The sequence below is a fragment of the Trematomus bernacchii genome, unplaced genomic scaffold (genome assembly GCF_902827165.1).
Source record: "Trematomus bernacchii unplaced genomic scaffold, fTreBer1.1, whole genome shotgun sequence".
NCBI classification, from domain to species: Eukaryota; Metazoa; Chordata; class Actinopteri; order Perciformes; family Nototheniidae; genus Trematomus; species Trematomus bernacchii.
Genome location: NW_022987916.1, coordinates 45,001 through 64,955, shown reverse-complemented (window position 1 = coordinate 64,955; position 19,955 = coordinate 45,001). Strand labels below are relative to the sequence as shown.

General features: G+C 49.1%; 2 protein-coding genes across 3 annotated transcripts in view; both read right to left on the bottom strand.

Annotated features, from left to right (window-relative positions):
- Positions 1 to 1,474: 1,474 nt before the first annotated feature.
- pi4kb (phosphatidylinositol 4-kinase, catalytic, beta) lies at positions 1,475 to 9,490 on the bottom strand (the record flags this gene model as incomplete). Of its 2 annotated transcripts, XM_034115431.1 has the most annotated exon segments (6): positions 1,475 to 1,702; positions 2,136 to 2,363; positions 3,884 to 3,928; positions 4,446 to 4,802; positions 6,174 to 7,558; positions 9,301 to 9,490. In XM_034115431.1, coding segments are annotated over 5 exon segments (2,172 nt in total), but the record flags the coding sequence as incomplete, so codon positions are not given.
- Positions 9,491 to 10,379: 889 nt separating this feature from the next.
- The window catches only part of selenbp1 (selenium binding protein 1), a 29,949-nt gene continuing 20,373 nt past the window's right edge, over positions 10,380 to 19,955 (bottom strand). The window contains exons 10-11 of the mRNA XM_034115429.1: positions 16,580 to 16,785; positions 10,380 to 10,877 (exon numbers count right to left, since the gene is read on the bottom strand). Coding sequence (XP_033971320.1) covers positions 10,715 to 10,877; positions 16,580 to 16,785 — 369 coding nt within the window. The 3' untranslated portion in view covers positions 10,380 to 10,714. The remainder of the gene's footprint in view (positions 10,878 to 16,579; positions 16,786 to 19,955) is intronic.

Sequence of the window (19,955 nt, the reverse complement as noted above, 5' to 3'; positions counted from 1 at the left end):
CTAATAGTAGCAGTAAGCTAACAAGAGGCTACGTTCAGCTGGTGACTCGGGAGTCGGGACAGAGAAAATGTCAGGAATTTGGAAGTATTATAAAATTGAAAGTGAAGGCAGTGTAACAGCCAGATGCAATGTTTGCAAGGCGGAGGTTCCGCGTGGTGGAAAGAACAGAGCTACGTTCAACACGACCAATCTAACACAAACACCAACAACAACACGAGGAGTACACAGCGGCCACTCGGGTAACGGCACTGAAACAACCGACACTTTCAGTGTGGATGACCAGCCGTTATCTGTGGTGGAGAACGTGGGGTTTAAGGGACAACTTGAATGCTTTTCTCCTTTTTTTTCTCTTAATGCATTGCATAAAGATCGGATCGGGAAAAATCGGTATCGGCAGATTGTCAAAATCAAATGATCGGAATCGGATCGGGAGCAAAAAAAGGTGATCGGGACATCCCTAAACAGAAGGGTAACCATGGTAACTATGGGCGGGAAGTCTTCTTCGCTGCTTTTGTGGCAGACTACAGCGCCACTTACAGGCCTGGCATATGTACTACAGCGTCTCCAGCGCTTTCGAACGGCAATGGCCGTGGCTGTCTCCTCCTGATTGGTGGAGTTGGCCCAATAGCCGTAGCGCCACCGTCCTGACGTCAGGACAGTGTTCAAATCTGGATCAGTTTTTATCAGATCCGTTGCAGCCCCTTTTTTAGAGATTTGGTATGGAGGAAAATAGAGAGGGTTGTGTTTTCTGACACTTGGTGAGTTCCCTGGAACACCGGGGACACATATTCATGTAGAAAAGACGTACAAAAGTGCATTTTGCATGATAGGTCCCCTTTAAGGTCTGTTCCAAACCAACCAGTGTGGAGGGGGAGTGGCTTATCAAGCCCTCCAGCAGAGAGTCTGCATCACCTGACTTTACCTGCTGATACCTGACCGACTAACAAGTGTACGTGTTCGTCAGGAAACACTCCGCGTGTGTCCCTCAGGTAACACTCCGCGTGTGTCCGTCAGGAAACACTCCGCATGTGTCCCTCAGGTAACACTCCGCGTGTGTCCGTCAGGAAACACTCCGCGTGTGTCCGTCAGGTAACACTCCGCGTGTGTCCCTCAGGTAACACTCCGCGTGTGTCCGTCAGGAAACACTCCGCGTGTGTCCGTCAGGTAACACTCCGCGTGTGTCCGTCAGGAAACACTCCGCGTGTGTCCCTCAGGTAACACTCCGCGTGTGTCCGTCAGGAAACACTCCGCGTGTGTCCGTCAGGAAACACTCCGCGTGTGTCCGTCAGGAAACACTCCGCGTGTGTCCGTCAGGAAACACTCCGCGTGTGTCCGTCAGGAAACACTCCGCGTGTGTCCGTCAGGAAACACTCCGCGTGTGTCCGTCAGGAAACACTCCGTGTAGCATGTAGCCCCTCCCCATGCTCCCCTCCCTCTGATTGGTTATTCATCATGTAGCCCCTCCCCCTCTCACCTCCACCTGCAGCTCTCCGATATCGTCCACGCTCCAGGCCTCGTCGTCGTTGTCATAGTTGGGCACGGTGGAGAAGCTTCCGGCTCGCTGCTCCGCCGTCATGCCGCAGTCCGGGAGGTTCTCCACGGAGCGCGTGCTGCGGATCCGGTTCTCCGGGATCCGCACCGGAACGCTGGATGTCTCGAAGTTCTCACACTCCAGAACCTCCACGTAGATCAGGTAGGGAGCCTGGGATCAGAGGTCAACATGGTCACATGACTCACCTGGAGTCAGACAACACTCAGACTACAACTACTACTGTCAGGTGTTACCCTGTGTTTGTGCTAAGCTAACAGTGTCAATTCTCAGGTGTACTCGGATGTGTGTCATGTGTTCTCAGGGTAGTGTGTCATGTGTTCTCAGGTGTCCCCAGGTGTGTCCCCAGGTGTGACCTTGTGTTTGTGCTAAGCTAACAGTCTCAGGTGTCTCAGGTGTGTCTCAGGTGTGACCTTGTGTTTGTGCTAAGCTAACAGTTTCAGGTGTCTCAGGTGTGTCCCCAGGTGTGACCTTGTGTTTGTGCTAAGCTAACAGTTTCAGGTGTCTCAGGTGTGTCTCAGGTGTGACCTTGTGTTTGTGCTAAGCTAACAGTCTCAGGTGTCTCAGGTGTGTCCACAGGTGTTACCTTGTCCTTGGAGTTGAGCACCACGGCCTGTGTGTGTGGGACCCTCACCACGTGGTGGTCGAAGGCGGCGGTGGGCAGCCAGACTCTGGCGGGCAGCTTGTGGTTCAGCAGCGAGAGCTCTGAGACCAGGCGCTGGGTCTTCTGCTCCTTGGTGGGGAGGGTCGCCAGCCGCTTCCCGATGCCCATCAGGGACTTAATGAACTCCCTCTGGGGGGCCAGGCGCACCGGCTGGGGGGGGACAGGTGAGGTGAAGGGGTCAGGACCCGTTGCATTCTGGGAGAACGTCCTAAGGTTAGGGCTGCTGAATATCAGGAGTGATAACAGAGTTGAATATGGCCATGATGATATGTTGTGTCAAATGATCATCACATCATTTATGATCATATGATATGATTTACTCTGTTCAATTGTGTTCTTTAGTCTTGTATGTGTGTAACAGACGTATGTGAAGGACTGTTATTCCACGGGGGGGAAAAGAGATTTGGTTAACGGACTGGGGGTGTATGGTTTAATGGTGGGGGTCTTTAGGAAAGCCTGAGGTGGTTTATGGAGGGACCAGTCGGCTGCTTCCTTTCATGAACATAAACTGATTACATCTATCTTTTCAAACTAAAAGGAAAGACATGTTTCTGCCTTTCTTCATTGTTTGTATTGAAGTATAAGGTTAGAGTTAGGCTCATCAGAGTACAGAAGGAGATCCCAACCAGCTACAGGTTAGGCTCATCAGAGTACAGAAGGAGATCCCAACCAGCTACAGGTTAGGCTCATCAGAGTACAGAAGGAGATCCCAACCAGCTGCAGGTTAGAGTTAGGCTCATCAGAGTACAGAAGGAGATCCCAACCAGCTACAGGTTAGGCTCATCAGAGTACAGAAGGAGATCCCAACCAGCTGCAGGTTAGAGTTAGGCTCATCAGAGTACAGAAGGAGATCCCAACCAGCTACAGGTTAGGCTCATCAGAGTACAGAAGGAGATCCCAACCAGCTACAGGTTAGGCTCATCAGAGTACAGAAGGAGATCCCAACCAGCTACAGGTTAGGCTCATCAGAGTACAGAAGGAGATCCCAACCAGCTGCAGGTTAGAGTTAGGCTCATCAGAGTACAGAAGGAGATCCCAACCAGCTGCAGGTTAGAGTTAGGCTCATCAGAGTACAGAAGGAGATCCCAACCAGCTACAGGTTAGGCTCATCAGAGTACAGAAGGAGATCCCAACCAGCTGCAGGTTAGGCTCATCAGAGTACAGAAGGAGATCCCAACCAGCTACAGGTTAGGCTCATCAGAGTACAGAAGGAGATCCCAACCAGCTACAGGTTTAAGAGTATTTATTATAAATAGTGGAGGTCCTAATGCTGATCCCTGTGGAACCCCCCGTGTGATCAGCTGCTGGTCAAATCACTGAATAGTATCTGGTTAGATCAATACATGATGGGTTAGGACTTGAAATAAGAGTTATTGGGAAGGTATATTATATTGAAATGATAACTAGTGTAAACTGATATTCTGTGTGTGCACAGAGAGCAGCTGAAGACAGACATGAAGGAAGGAATTAGATTAACGTTCAATGATAATAAAGAATCAGTGAGAGGTCACATGGCCCCGGAGCAGCCTCCTGATTGGTTCTCCCCAACACACACCACACATCTGATTGGATGAGACAGAAACAGAATCAAGGTCCAGAGAAACACCCTGAACCAGAACCCAGAGCCTCCAGCACCTCGTTACCCACAATGCACCCTGAGGAGGACTTACGGGCCGCTTGACAAACTCCAGACTTTCGGAGCTGGAGCTGCTGTCCTGAGGGCAGAGGTCAGAGGTCACGGCTCTTCACACACTGTGTTTGTAGTGTGTGATGTCCCTCTGCAGCATCACACACACACACACACACACACACACACACACACACACACACACACACACACACACACACACACACACACACACACACACACACACACACACACACACACACACACACACACACACACACACACACACACACCACACACACACACACACACACACACACACACACACACACACACACACACACACACACACACACACACACACACACACACACACACACACACACACACACACACACACACACACACACACACACACACACACACACACACACACACACACACTATTTGCATGTACATAGACTTAATGCACTATTTTGTATTTTATTATACATGCATTGTTGGATGAGCTCAGGTCAGAAGAATGTCATTGCCATCTCTCCACTGTAGCTGCTGAGCAGATGATAAAACCTTAGAGTCTTTGAACACACCCCCACCCCCCTCACCTCATCCTGGCTCTCCACCCGGGGGTTGCTGCTCGTCCTCTTCAGGTTGCTGCTCAGGCTGATGCTCACTGTGGCGTCGGACTTGGAGCGTTGGTGCGTCCGTTTGGAGGGCGAGAGGCTGTGTTCAGGGGGGGTCAGGGGGCCTGGGGGGGGGGTCAGGGGGCAGAAGGGGGTCAGCGTCAGGGGGTCTCTGCGCCCCCGGGTCCCTGCTGGCTTCAGCTCGTCAGACAGGATGATCTTCCTCAGCTTGGTGCCTCTGGAGTGTCTCTGAGTGGAGATGTGCATATCTGAAGAATACGCTCCCAACAGCCAGGCACACTGAAGACTGAACCAGATGCTCTGTCTGCAGCGGTGTACCTGAACACACCACAGAGAGGGGGAGGGGTTACACAGTGCACCTGAACACACCACAGAGGGGGAGGGGTTACACACTGAAGACTGAACCAGATGCTCTGTCTGCAGCGGTGTACCTGAACACACCACAGAGAGGGGGAGGGGTTACACAGTGAAGACTGAACCAGATGCTCTGTCTGCAGTGGTGTACCTGAACACACCACTCCTGAGTGTGGCCACTTTGGTTCACATCATCACTAAACATTTAGATAAACGTAACACCTATGCAACAGCCCTCTTCCTAGACTTCTCATCAGCATTCAACACAATACAAGCAGACATCTTGGTGTCAAAATGGCCAAAATGGAAGTAAATCCATACCTGATGTGCTGGTATGCTGCTTTCCTCACTAGTAGAGAGCAACTTGTGAAGGTTAACAAAACCCTGGCATCTGCCATCACAACCAACGTAGGTGCCCCCCAGGGCTGCGTGAGTTCAGCTGTGCTCTTTACTCTCTACACTGATGTCGTACCAACACACCAAATCAAGTCATCATTAAGTACTCTGATGATACTGCAATAATATCTCTGCTCAGTAACACAGACGACCCTGAGCTGCACCAACAGGCTGTAACTCAGGTGGTCGAGTGGACTGATATGCTCTTGAGATCAACACCAAGAAAACTGAGGAAATCATTTTTGGCTCACCATCGGACTCCCATAAAGTCCCCATTGCCATACAGATGAAATCAAGCAGTTTCATACAAATACTTGGGTGTAATGATGACCGTCTGCTGTCATGGAAGGAGCACATTGACCGTCTGCTGTCATGGAAGGAGCACATTGAACATCTGCTGTCATGGAAGGAGCACATTGAACATCTGCTGTCATGGAAGGAGCACATTGAACATCTGCTGTCATGGAAGGAGCACATTGAACATCTGTGCAAAAGGACAAAACTAAGAATTTATTTTCTCCGCCGTCTTAGGTCTTTTGGGGCGAGCGGAGAAATTCTTCTGTTGTTCTTCACATCTCAAGGTTCAAGGTTCTTTATTGTCAAACTAACATAGCTACAGAGTAATTATGTCGTTGAAAATCTTAGGTCACAGGCTTGTGTGATCATGTCCATTCTGCAGTACTGCAACACGACCTGGTACAAAGGTTTGTCAGCAGCTTTCAAATCAAAACTGACAAATAAAGTAATATCGTATTGTATACTGCACCTGAACACACCACACAGAGATGCTGGATTTAGAAACAGAGGATGCTAACAGGTGTGTAAATGCTGCGTTCAGGGCCCCTCACCACGTAGGGCTTGAAGAGATGTTAACGTTGACTATAAAGTACTTCTTATCTTAACAGGTGAGTGAATGCTGCGTTCAGGGCCCTCACTCACCACGTAGGGCTTGATGGCGTCGCCCACGTCCTCGTCCATGTGGATGTACATGGTGAGCAGCTGCGGCAGGTAGAAGTCCACCTGGTCGTGGCTGAAGCTGAACAGCCGGTTCCCGATGTAGGCCTGCACCCCCGGCTCCTTGGAGCTGTGCAGGTAGGAGATCGCCATGGAGACGTCAAACAGCTTGGACTCGAACAGGCGGAGCAGCCACGACTGTTTGGACGGGTTGGAACGCTGCCGGAGGCGGAGACTCTTCACCGAGCCGGGGGGCGGGGCCTCAGGAGGGGGCGGGGCAGAGACATGGGGCGGGGCCTCAGGAGGGGAAGGGATAGAGGCAGGGGGCGGGGCCTCAGGGGCAGGGGGCGGGGCCTCTGTGTCATCCACCTGCAGCGTGGGGGGGGCGGGGCGTTGCTGAGGCTCCTCCCCCTGGTTCAGCTTCATTAGTTGAGGCTCCTCCCCCTGGTTCAGCTTCATTAGTTGAGGCTCCTCCCCCTGGGTCAGTTTCATCGATTGAGGCTCCTCCCCCTGGGTCAGTTTCATCGATTGAGGCTCCTCCCCCTGGGTCAGTTTCATCGATTGAGGCTCCTCCCCCCACTGAGGCTCCTCCCTCTGGTTCAGCTTCATATGTTGAGGCTCCTCCCCCCACTGAGGCTCCTCCCCCTGGTTCAGCTTCATATGTTGAGGCTCCTCCCCCCACTGAGGCCCCTCCCCCTGGTTCACATTAATCTGCTGAGGCTCCTCCCCCTGGGTCAGTTTCATTGATTGAGGCTCCTCCCCCTGGTTCAGCTTAATATGTTGAGGCTCCTCCCCCCACTGAGGCTCCTCCCCCTGGTTTAGCTTCATATGTTGAGGCTCCTCCCCCCACCGAGGCCCCTCCCCCTGGTTCAGATTAATCTGCTGAGGCTCTTCCCCCTGGGTCAGTATCATCGATTGAGGCTCCTCCCCCTGGGTCAGTTTCATCGATTGAGGCTCCTCCCCCTGGGTCAGTATCATCGATTGAGGCTCCTCCCCCTGGGTCAGTTTAATTGATTGAGGCTCCTCTCCCTGGGTCAGTTTAATCGATTGAGGCTCTTCCCCCTGGTCCAGCTTCATTAGTTGAGGATCCTCCCCCTGGGTCAGTTTAATCGATTGAGGCTCCTCCCCCTGGTCCCGCTTCATTTGTTGAGGCTCCTCTACCTGCTGAGGCTCCTCCCCCCGCTGAGGCCCCTCCCCCTGGTCCAGTTTCATTCGTTGAGGCTCCTCCCCCTGGTTCAGCTTCAGCTGCTGCAGCACTTCTCGACACGCCCTCTGTGCGACTTCAGCATCGATCAGCATCACACCCAGGGGGGGGGTCGCTGAGGGGGGGGGGCTCCGGCTCCGAGTCCTCCATCAGGACTGCTCCTCCACTGGAACACACACACACAGTTATTTTGAATTTAAAAGTCAATGCACGTTTATAAAATAATGAATAAAGATGTGTTATTCTGTCTGACCTGAAACACACAGAGAGCAGCAGGAACAAGAGTGTGTGAGTGTGACTGTGTGAGTGTGACTGTGTGTGAGTGTGACTGTGTGAGAGTGTGACTGTGTGTGAGTGTGACTGTGTGAGAGTGTGACTGTGTGTGAGTGTGACTGTGTGAGAGTGTGACTGTGTGAGAGTGTGACTGTGTGAGTGTGACTGTGTGAGAGTGTGACTGTGTGAGAGTGTGACTGTGTGAGAGTGTGACTGTGTGAGAGTGTGACTGTGTGTGAGTGTGACTGTGTGAGAGTGTGACTGTGTGTGAGTGTGACTGTGTGACAGTGTGAGTGTGACTGGTGTGAGTCTGTTGTGAGGTGTGACTGATGGTGGAGTGTGACTGTGTGAGTGTGACTGTGTGTGAGAGTGTGACTGTGTGAGTGTGACTGTGTGGAGGTGTGACTGTGTGAGAGTGTGACTGTGTGAGTGTGACTGTGTGTGTGAGTGTGACTGTGTGAGAGTGTGACTGTGTGTGAGAGTGTGACTGTGTGTGAGAGTGTGACTGTGTGAGAGTGTGACTGTGTGAGAGTGTGACTGTGTGTGAGTGTGACTGTGTGAGAGTGTGACTGTGTGAGAGTGTGACTGTGTGTGAGTGTGACTGTGTGAGAGTGTGACTGTGTGTGAGAGTGTGACTGTGTGTGAGTGTGACTGTGTGTGAGAGTGTGACTGTGTGTGAGAGTGTGACTGTGTGTGAGTGTGACTGTGTGAGAGTGTGACTGTGTGTGAGTGTGACTGTGTGAGATGTGTGAGAGTGTGACTGTGTGTGAGTGTGACTGTGTGAGAGTGTGACTGTGTGTGAGTGTGACTGTGTGTGAGTGTGAGATTTTGTATACTTCCATTTGGTGTAAATACTTGTCTATAGTATATTTATATATCCTAATATCACAGTCTCAGAGCAGAATATGAATCAGACATAGTAGTTATATTTCTGCTTTTCTCTCTTATTGCCTCATGTTGTTGTTGTTGTTGTTGTTTGTGTACAGCTGGTGATAACAGAGATAAAGCACTTTTCCACACACAAGCAGACGGTATCTTTCTCTCCACACAGAGGCTGCTGTCTCTGACCTGAGAGAGGATGCTAACCTGAGAGAGGATGCTAACCTGAGAGAGGATGCTAACCTGAAGTAAACAGTTAGCAGACGGTATCTTTCTCTCCACACAGAGGCTGCTGTCTCTGACCTGAGAGAGGATGCTAACCTGAGAGAGGATGCTAACCTGAAGTAATGATGTAATCACCTGAGAGAGATAATAAAGTAATGACTCTTTAAATCCATTGTTAGCAGTCAGCTGATGTTAGCATGTTAGCTCAGAGCTCCCACAGTAAATAAAGCTTTAATATAAAGCTAATCGGAAGTTAGCATTACCTCAGCCTCTCGGGTTAAAGTGATAAACAGACTGTTAGCTTAGCTTTGAGTTTGATAAACTAGTTAAACTACTTAATGCGCAGTTAGTTAACCAGCTAACTAAGCGTTAGCATCTGTTAGCTTAGAGGAGCTAACCCATCCACTCCGCACTGTTAGCATTAGCAGCTTAAAGCCAACTGTTGCTTGTCTTTAAAGCGGAATGCTAAGCTAACGTTAGCCCCCTCGCACAGGTGGTCTGCAGGTGAGGGTCCAGGTGAGCCGGTCCTACCTGGAGACAGTTCCGCGGGTTCAAAGGGAACTTTTATTCCCAGTTAGTTCCCATTGATTCTGTCAACAACAGCTGCTGCTTCTTCTTCTGCGGGGAGGCTGCCGGTGTGTAGCGCCCCCTGTGGACAGGAGAGGAACTGCAGCTCCCCTGTGGACAGGAGAGGAACTGCAGCCCCCCTTTGGAGAGGAGAGGAACTGCAGCCCCCCTTTGGACAGGAGAGGAACTGCAGCCCCCCTGTGGAGAGGAGAGGAACTGCAGCCCCCTGTGGAGAGGAGAGGAACTGCAGCCCCCGTGTGGAGAGGAGAGGAACTGCAGCCCCCCTGTGGAGAGGAGAGGAACTGCAGCCCCCGTGTGGAGAGGAGAGGAACTGCAGCCCCCCTGTGGAGAGGAGAGGAACTGCAGCCCCCGTGTGGAGAGGAGAGGAACTGCAGGAGGCTGACCGGTGATTCTGTTGTTTCTGTGGTTCCTGTGGTTCTGTTGTTTATCTGGTTCTAAGGTTCTCTGGTTCTTTGGTTCATGGAGACTTTAACATGTTTCAGATGGATCGGTAATTTAAAAAAAAAGTACACACAGCAAGAGGAAATGAAATCTCTTTTATTTGAGTGTATTTATTCTGAAGCTTTGCCCCAACTCTCCTCTTCATGGTAAATAATAACATCACGTTCTGGTTAATACAACTCTTATGGTGGCGTCATGCTGACAGCTGATTGGTCCCATTGCTTCCTGGATCACCTGAACACAGCAGGAGGAAATCAATCACCTCTGATGCTAATATAAACTTATAGTCATTTATATATTTTAAGTTTTATTGAATTATATTCTTGCTGCACTTTTAATTTGTATTCTAATTTTAGAATAAAAAAAGTTGTTTTATTTATTATTTATTTTCACATTGAAATCACTTTCATGTCTGGATGTTTCAAAGTGTGTAAAACATGTTAGCTTTATCCGGTATACTCTTTTTATATCTCAGTTTAAAATCCTGCTCTGATTATTTTCCACCGTCACAGAGTTTTATAAGTTTAACCAGTTTGTTTACATCGTGCAGCTGCTGGTTTCTAAAAGTAAACACACACCAATTATGTTTCACCTTTTATTTCTCCACAGCGCTTCATATGTACTTTCACAGCTGATCTGAGAGCAGTCAGCTGATCTGCGAGCAGTTGTAATGATTGGATGAGAGGCAGTGAGTGTTAGTGATTGGATGAGAGGCAGTGAGTGTTAGTGATTGGATGAGAGGCAGTGAGTGTTAGTGATTGGATGAGAGGCAGTGAGTGTTAGTGATTGGATGAGAGGCAGTGAGTGTTAGTGATTGGATGAGAGGCAGTGAGTGTTAGTGATTGGATGAGAGGCAGTGAGTGTTAGTGATTGGATGAGAGGTGTGTTATTGATGAAGCTACTCTGTGTCGTCCCTCTACAGCCAGATGTCTGAGGTGCAGTCCCCCCCGGGGTATCTCAGCTCGTGGGCCAGCGCCGGCCCGTCCGGTTCTTTACCGAAGTCCACCAGGAAGTCCTGGTTCAGGGAGAGACCCCCCACCTTCGAGTCCACGTCCACCTGCATCATCACGGAGCCCTGCCTGCACACATTAACACATTTACACTCACTATAAATACATAACCTCCGGACAGACAGTACAACACGTTACACATCTCCTTCAAACCTCTGGATTTATTCAAGTTTCTCACCAAAAATACATTTTACTCCACGACTTCATCTGAACAGTTTGATAACGTCATCATTTATCTGCCCAATACTCGTTTTTACTGATAGAGCCTGAACACATCATGATGTAACTTCAAGCAGCCTTTGTTAGCAGCTAACAGCTAACAGCTAAGGGCTAACAGCTAACAGCATCTCTGTCAGCGACGTGCTGTCAGGGGAGGCAGAGCCTCACCTCTCATACTCCGATGTAACGGAAAAAAAAATAAAGAAAAACTAAATAATAATAATAATAAAATGTCTCCACTGATCTTGTGTAAGTGTGATTTCTGATTCCAATCGCTTTTTATCGTCAAAATCGGCTAATTTGCCGAGCTCCGCTACAACTACATGGGAGCGATGAGAAGTGGACGAGCTCTGCCTCTCGTAAGCCCACAGTAACTTGCTGGAGCACGGGCACTAATTTAGCGCGGGCACTTATTTAGTGAGCGCGCTCCAGCCAGTTACTGTGGGGTGAGGTGAGGCACAGATGAGATCTGCCTCACCTCAGAATGCGTCACCCCACAGAAACTGTCTGGAAAGCAGGCCCTAAGCGCATGCCTGTTCCCATCTCACTGTAGGTCACCAATGTAATGTTTGTAGATCCCTTTATTATATTTATCCTCGCCATCCATAGTCTCTAAATAACTTATTTCACGTATATATGATATTTAGGCTCGCTGGTCTCATCATACAACGGCAATGAGAAAAGCACCAGGAGAGGCAGCCATAACCTCTGCCGCACTGCAGGGGGCGCACGTGAGCCCCGTTACGTGCTCCCCTCTTTGTTGTCTTCTCTGTCTCTCTGCTGCGCAGGTACACCTGGTCCGCCCCTGGCCCCGCCTCCCCAGGTGTTCCTATTTCCATTCAGCTGGGTACTTAAAAGGAGAAGCTGGAGGAGAAGAGGTCTCTCCCCCGATCCTGACGCAGAGAGACACTCTCCTTGGAGAAGACCTTCTTGTGTATTTTTGAGCTGTTGTGTGTTTTGATAGATGTGCTGATGTGTTTCCTGGAGGACCTGGTAGTCCAGTTTTTCATTTTGTTTCCATTAGGGCTGTTAGATTGATTTCTGGTAGGGGGAGAAGCTCTGGGTCCTACGGCCCGTGGTGTGGCTGGCTCGGGTTCCCTCCTTTGTTTTGTTTATTTTGGCCAGTCCTCCAGACCTTTCTTTTTCTCATGTGAGCGACCGGCTGTTTAAGAATAAACGCACAGTATCTAATTACCTGTTTTTGCGTGTATTATTTTATGTTGCGGGTCTCCCCACGAGCCACTACCGTGGAGTAGAGGGTGGGCCGTAACAGCCCACAGGTTCTTGTTGCTACTGTTATTCTACGCAAACAACAAACTAGACTTTTGAAACTACAGGAAGATAAGGAGGACTTTTACAAAGTAATGGAGATTGTTGTCCAGAAGGATAGCATGGACTTATATTCAAGTCAAGGTAAGACCACAACTGTAATGAACATGGGATCTTACTAAGAAAGAACAATCCAATATTTAGATGTTGGTATCCTTTTGTTGAACGCTCTGTTTAAAATGAATCATAACAGCGACTAAAAAAGCTTTTGAAAAGAACAGAATATTTCGATTACGGTCAAAATATGATATTTGAAAGAGCCAGTGCCTCACCGCACGTCACTGCTCTCTGTGCATGCTTTTTAAAATGTGTGTCAGTACTGTAGTACTACAGTATACTGCTATACTGCAGTACTACAGTATACTGCTATACTGCAGTACTACAGTATACTGCAGTATAGCAGTATACTGCAGTACTACAGTATACTGTAGTACTACAGTACTACAGTATTCAGCAGTATACTGCAGTACTACAGTATACTGCTATACTGCAGTACTACAGTATTCAGCAGTACACTACAGTACTGGGAGGCTGCTCCACAGTCTGGATATGCACTGGGAGGCTGTTCCACAGTCTGGATATGCACTGGGAGGCTGTTCCACAGTCTGGATATGCACTGGGAGGCTGCTCCACAGTCTGGATATGCACTGGGAGGCTGTTCCACAGTCTGGATATGCACTGGGAGGCTGTTCCACAGTCTGGATATGTACTGGGAGGCTGCTCCACAGTCTGGATATGTACTGGGAGGCTGCTCCACAGTCTGGATATGTACTGGGAGGCTGTTCCACAGTCTGGATATGTACTGGGAGGCTGTTCCACAGTCTGGATATGCACTGGGAGGCTGTTCCACAGTCTGGATATGTACTGGGAGGCTGTTCCACAGTCTGGATATGTACTGGGAGGCTGTTCCACAGTCTGGATATGTACTGGGAGGCTGCTCCACAGTCTGGATATGTACTGGGAGGCTGTTCCACAGTCTGGATATGTACTGGGAGGCTGTTCCACAGTCTGGATATGTACTGGGAGGCTGTTCCACAGTCTGGATATGTACTGGGAGGCTGTTCCACAGTCTGGATATGTACTGGGAGGCTGTTCCACAGTCTGGATATGTACTGGGAGGCTGTTCCACAGTCTGGATATGTACTGGGAGGCTGTTCCACAGTCTGGATATGTACTGGGAGGCTGTTCCACAGTCTGGGAGCTGCAACACTGAAAGGTCACCTCGGGTTGTTTTCCTGCACCGAGGAACCACCAACATATTCTGCTGAGCTGATCGCAGTGCTCTAGCTGGAGCATGGCGGTGCAACAACTCAGACAGGTAATGTGGTGCCAGTCCATGCAATGATTTACAAACAACAAGTAAGTACTTGAACTGGATCCTGTAACTGACAGGAAGCCAATGAAGGTCTGCGGGTGTGATGTGGTCATAACGTCTCTTCCCAGTAAGAAGGCGTGCAGCCGCATGTTGGACCAGCTGCAGGCGACGGATCAAACACTTATCAACACCGATATACAGGGAGTTACAGTAGTCTAAAGGAGACGTTATAAATAGGTGGATTAGCTGTTCCTTACTAGGAAGATAGGCCTTTACCTTCCCCAGGAGCCGCAGCTGGAAGAAGCTTGTCTTGACAACTGAGCTTATTTGTTTGTCGAATTTAAAACAGTCTTCAAAGATGACTCCAAGATTTCTGACAGAGGGACGGCTGTAGGAGGCTAAGGGGCCGAGGACACTATTAAAGCCATCCAGGAGTTCAGACTCTCCACATATTATAATCTCTGTCTTGTTTTCGTTGAGAGTCAAGAAGTTGATTTCCATCCATGATTGATGTCTTTCAGACAGCTAAGCTTTCATAGGCAGGTATACCTGCAGATCATCTGCAGGTATACCTGCAGATCATCTGCAAAGCAATGGTAAGAAATGTTATGCTTTTTAAAAGTTGACCCCAGAGGTAGTAAATACAGACTGAACAAAATGGGGCCTAGGATAGAGCCTTGAGGGACCCCATATGCTAGTGGGGCTGCAGCTGAAGAATACTGGCCAAGATGCACAGAAAAGGTCCTTTCTGACAGATAGGATTGAAACCATTTTAGGACATTACCTTTAATTCCAACACACAGTTCAAGGCGTGATAAAAGGATTTGGTGGTCAATGGTGTCAAAAGCAGCAGACAAATCTAAAAGCACAAGCACAGCACAATTCCCAGAATCAGCCGTTAAAAGAAGATCATTCAAAACTCTTAGGAGAGCAGTTTCTGTACTGTGGCGTGATTTAAAACCAGACTGAAACTTCTCTGATATGCAGTTTAGAACAAGGTGCGACTGCAGTTGCGCTAACACCACTTTCTCTAGGACTTTAGACAGGAAGGGCAGCTTAGAAATAGGTCTACAGTTGGAGAGAATGATCAAGGTTCTGTTTTTTGATAAGAGGCTGCACTACAGCGTGTTTAAGAAAGGTTGGAACGCAGCCTGAGGTGAGAGAGATATTTATCAAAGTTAAAATATATGACCCAATTGTAGTAAAACGTCTTTCAGTAGTCTGGGAGGAATACTGTCTAAGGGGTATTGTGATGGTTTCCATTTTGTAACCACATCAGATAACTCGGGCAGTGAAACCAGGTCAAACTGCTCGAAGACAGCTGAGCACACAGGAGACACTGCTGGGTCTAAGGTGAGAGGAGGAGGTGAAGATCTGATGGCCAAGACTGTTCACATAGAGTAGGTGACGGCACAACACAGGGAGAGTTACAGGGATTTCAAAGACAATTAAGAGTGGTAAAAAGGAACTGGGGCCTATTTCGGTTTTTGGACACAAGATTTGAAATAAAATGTGTTTTTGCACATTTAACAGCACTCTGATATTCGCTTAAACCGTCGTCTCTTAGAATCCCCAAGGAGACGTGAAGTTTATCCTTCTTCCATCTCCTCTCTGCTCGTCTACATGCGCGTCTCAGGGCGCGGGTAGAGTCAGTCATCCACGGTTCAGTCACAGGTTTAGGGCATTTGGCCGTGGATGGAGCGATCAGGTCCAGAATACAAGTAGAATTAAAAAGGCTGAGAATCTCCTCAGCACTGGCGTCACAAGAGTCAATTAATGTGGAAAGCACAGAGTCATTAAAGGCAACGGAAAACTGTGACGCTGTCAGAGGATTCAGCGCACGTAGGCGGCGCTCCGGAACGCACGAGTCAACTTGAGAGCAAGGCAGCGTCATAGTAAATAACACGGCAAATGGTCCGAAATACCAGTGTCACAAATGTCCCTGATACAAACATCTAAACCATGAGACAACACAAGGTCCAGTGTGTCCCTTCTCATGAGTCGGGCCATTAACCCACTGTGTAAGGTTAAAAGAGTCAATGTAGGTGCCATAATGCTACTTAGCCCAAGTTCATTATTTGTATTATTATTATTTGTTTACATCACTTTTATTTGTTTGTTGAGCACTTCCGGTAATTGTCACATGGGTGTGGTTTGTGTATTTAAGTCACCTGTTTCATGTTGAGTGCGGATGACAGAGGGTGAGCTTGTGCTGTCATTTTTTCTGTTGACCGTTTTGTCCATGTTATGATTTTGTTTATTAAATATCCCAAAAACTATCTTGCGTCACTATGGACTTTCTCTTCAAAAACGCGTCACAGTTTATAGCCAAGTTTAGCCTCTCGGCGACTCAAACGCAACTGGGGATTGAGCCGCCACAGTCAATGAGACGAGCGGTCGGGAATCACAGCACACATGAATATTAAAATCGCCAATGATTAAACATCGATCAAAGTTCAAGATAACCCCCGCTACAAAATCTGAGAATTCCTGAATAAAATCCTTATTGAACTTCGGAGGGCGATAGATCAAAGCACAGAGCACTGGAAGTGTTACGTGTAGTTCGAAAAGTTGCAGCTCAAAGCTGGAGAAGCTGTTCGACGGAGTTTTACGGCAATTAAAGCTGGATTTAAAGACCGACGCCAGCCCTCCACCTCTACCGGTGGTCCGCGGGGTGCTGATGAATGAACAGTCAGGTGGTAGAAGTTCAGAAAAAGCTGTTAACTCACCAGCACGAATCCACGTCTCCGTCAGAAACATAAAGTCCAACTATATAGCAGTATACTGTGGTACTGTAGTATTCAGCAGTATTCAGCAGTATTCAGCAGTATACAGCAGTATACAGTAGTATACAGTAGTATTAGTCAGTAGTATACAGTAGTACACAGTAGTACACAGTAGTACTCACTTGGTCATGTCGGGGTAGAACTGCTTGTCCCAGCCACTGAACAGAGACGTGGTGACGTACAGCCTCCTCCCGTCCAGACTGAGCTGAAGCATCTGTGGCCCCCCGGGGACCCTGCGGCCCTGCAGGAAGCGGGGGGGGGGCTGGGGCTCCGGGTCCTCCAGGACTCTGATTGGTCCGTCACTGACGATGCTCCCGCCCAGAAACACCTGCAACAGACAGACGGGTCAGCAGCCTGTCTCACTCCCCGGGCGTTCACCTGTGCAGGTTCCAAGTCTCTCTCATCATGAGCTCAGCAGCTTCAGAGGAGACATGGAGATGAGAAACTGAAGTCCTCCTCCAACAGAGCAACATGAATATATATAGGACATAAAACACATAAAACAGATGAAATAGTGCAAGAGAATGTTTTGAGATGTGCAAGTTAATACTAATAGAATAGAGATAGTGCAAGAAGAGTCTATAAGTAAATGGAATATGAGATCAATAATCATCAAGATGCAGACAGATGAATGTTTCTGGATGTTCTTCACAGAGTTCAGGTGACAGTGGGATAAGGCGCTCTTTCATCCCAGCTGAGGGTTAGCCACGCCCACAGGTGCAGGCGCTCCATAGCGTTAACGTGTTTCTCTTTATACGTCCATGACGCTGATGCAGAGGTGGGCGGGACTACCGTGAGTTGGTCCTCCTATGGGACAGCTACGTACAGCAAACAGGACATCTGACGTCCGTACTGATCTAATAACACAGTTTTGTTCTGGAATCAACTTTTTCAGAAAAGGTTTGGCCAGATTCAAACATTTCTAATGGTTAGTCGATTCAAACATTTCTAATGGTTAGTCGATTCAAACATTTCTAATGGTTAGTCGATTCAAACATTTCTAATGGTTAGTCGATTCAAACATTTCTAATGGTTAGTCGATTCAAACATTTCTAATGGTTAGTCAATGAAAACCATTCACAGTTCAGAATGAGATATGAATGATTCATGCCATACATGATTGCATACATTTAGTTTCTTATTTCTCCAGTGTGAAAGCTAACAGAAGTTACATCCACTTCTCTTATTAGAATGATCTTAACGCACTAAAAGGATTTACTCTCAAATAATGGGGAAATGAAGTTGTAATAACTTTATCTCTCTCTCTCGTTCAGATCAATGTGGTCGGGTTGTTTTTCTTCTTTGTGAAACGTCTCTGTGTCTCAGTGATGCCCTGCGTCTCTGTGTCTCAGTGATGCCCTGCGTCTCTGTGTCTCAGTGATGCCCTGCGTCTCTGTGTCTCAGTGATGTCCTGCGTCTCTGTGTCTCAGATGTCCTGCGTCTCTGTGTCTCAGTGATGCCCTGCGTCTCTGTGTCTCAGATGTCCTGCGTCTCTGTGTCTCAGTGATGTCCTGCGTCTCTGTGTCTCAGATGCCCTGCGTCTCTGTGTCTCAGATGTCCTGCGTCTCTGTGTCTCAGATGCCCTGCGTCTCTGTGTCTCAGTGATGTCCTGCGTCTCTGTGTCTCAGTGATGCCCTGCGTCTCTGTGTCTCAGATGTCCTGCGTCTCTGTGTCTCAGTGATGCCCTGCGTCTCTGTGTCTCAGTGATGCCCTGCGTCTCTGTGTCTCAGATGCCCTGCGTCTCTGTGTCTCAGTGATGTCCTGCGTCTCTGTGTCTCAGATGCCCTGCGTCTCTGTGTCTCAGTGATGCCCTGCGTCTCTGTGTCTCAGTGATGCCCTGCGTCTCTGTGTCTCAGATGCCCTGCGTCTCTGTGTCTCAGTGATGCCCTGCGTCTCTGTCTCAGATGCCCTGCGTCTCTGTGTCTCAGTGATGCCCTGCGTCTCTGTGTCTCAGATGCCCTGCTGTACGTAGCGGTCCAACAGGAGGAACAACTCTCGCTTGCGCAGTAAAAGATCTGGCAGACATAGATGTTCCCGACAGGAGACGAGTTTCTCTTTCAGGTCCATGGCGCTGATGCAGAAGCGGGTTGAACCCAGACCGGGTTAAACCCAGACCGGGTTAAACCTAGACCGGGTTGAACCTAGACCGGGTTAAACCTAGACCGGGTTGAACCCAGACCGGGTTAAACCTAGACCGGGTTAAACCTAGACCGGGTTAAACCTAGACCGGGTTGAACCCAGACCGGGTTAAACCCAGACCGGGTTGAACCCAGATCGGGTTAAACCCAGACCGGGTTGAACCCAGACCGGGTTAAACCCAGACCGGGTTAAACCCAGACCGGGTTGAACCCAGACCGGGTTGAACCTAGACCGGGTTAAACCTAGACCGGGTTAAACCTAGACCGGGTTGAACCCAGACCGGGTTGAACCCAGACCGGGTTAAACCCAGACCGGGTTGGACCTAGACCGGGTTAAACCCAGACCGGGTTAAACCTAGACCGGGTTAAACCTAGACCGGGTTGAACCTAGACCGGGTTAAACCTAGACAGGGTTGAACCTAGACCGGGTTAAACCCAGACCGGGTTAAACCCAGACCGGGTTAAACCCAGACCGGGTTGAACCCAGACCGGGTTGAACCTAGACCGGGTTGAACCTAGACCGGGTTGAACCCAGACCGGGTTGAACCCAGACCGGGTTAAACCTAGACCGGGTTGAACCTAGACCGGGTTAAACCTAGACCGGGTTGAACCCAGACCGGGTTAAACCTAGACCGGGTTGAACCTACACCGGGTTAAACCTAGACCGGGTTGAACCTAGACCGGGTTAAACCTAGACCGGGCTGAACCTAGACCGGGTTGCACATTTCATAGAATCAACAAACTGATGAGCACTTCAAAGGGAACACTTGGTCTGATTACCAACATATTGTAATGTCTTGATTGTTTGACTGTTATTACACCTGAAGGTTTGTCCCTCACTCTGTCACTCTGTCACTCTGTCACCCTGTCACTCTGTCACTCTGTCACTCTGTCACCCTGTCACTCTGTCACTCTGTCACTCTGTCACTCTGTCACCCTGTCACTCTGTCACTCTGTCACCCTGTCACCCTGTCACCCTGTCACTCTGTCACCCTGTCACCCTGTCACTCTGTCACTCTGTCACTCTGTCACCCTGTCACTCTGTCACCCTGTCACTCTGTCACTCTGTCACCCTGTCACCCTGTCACCCTGTCACCCTGTCACCCTGTCACTCTGTCACCCTGTCACCCTGTCACCCTGTCACCCTGTCACTCTGTCACTCTGTCACTCTGTCACCCTGTCACCCTGTCACTCTGTCACCCTGTCACCCTGTCACCCTGTCACTCTGTCACCCTGTCACCCTGTCACTCTGTCACCCTGTCACCCCTGTCACTCTGTCACTCTGTCACCCTGTCACCCTGTCACTCTGTCACCCTGTCACCCTGTCACTCTGTCACTCTGTCACTCTGTCACTCTGTCA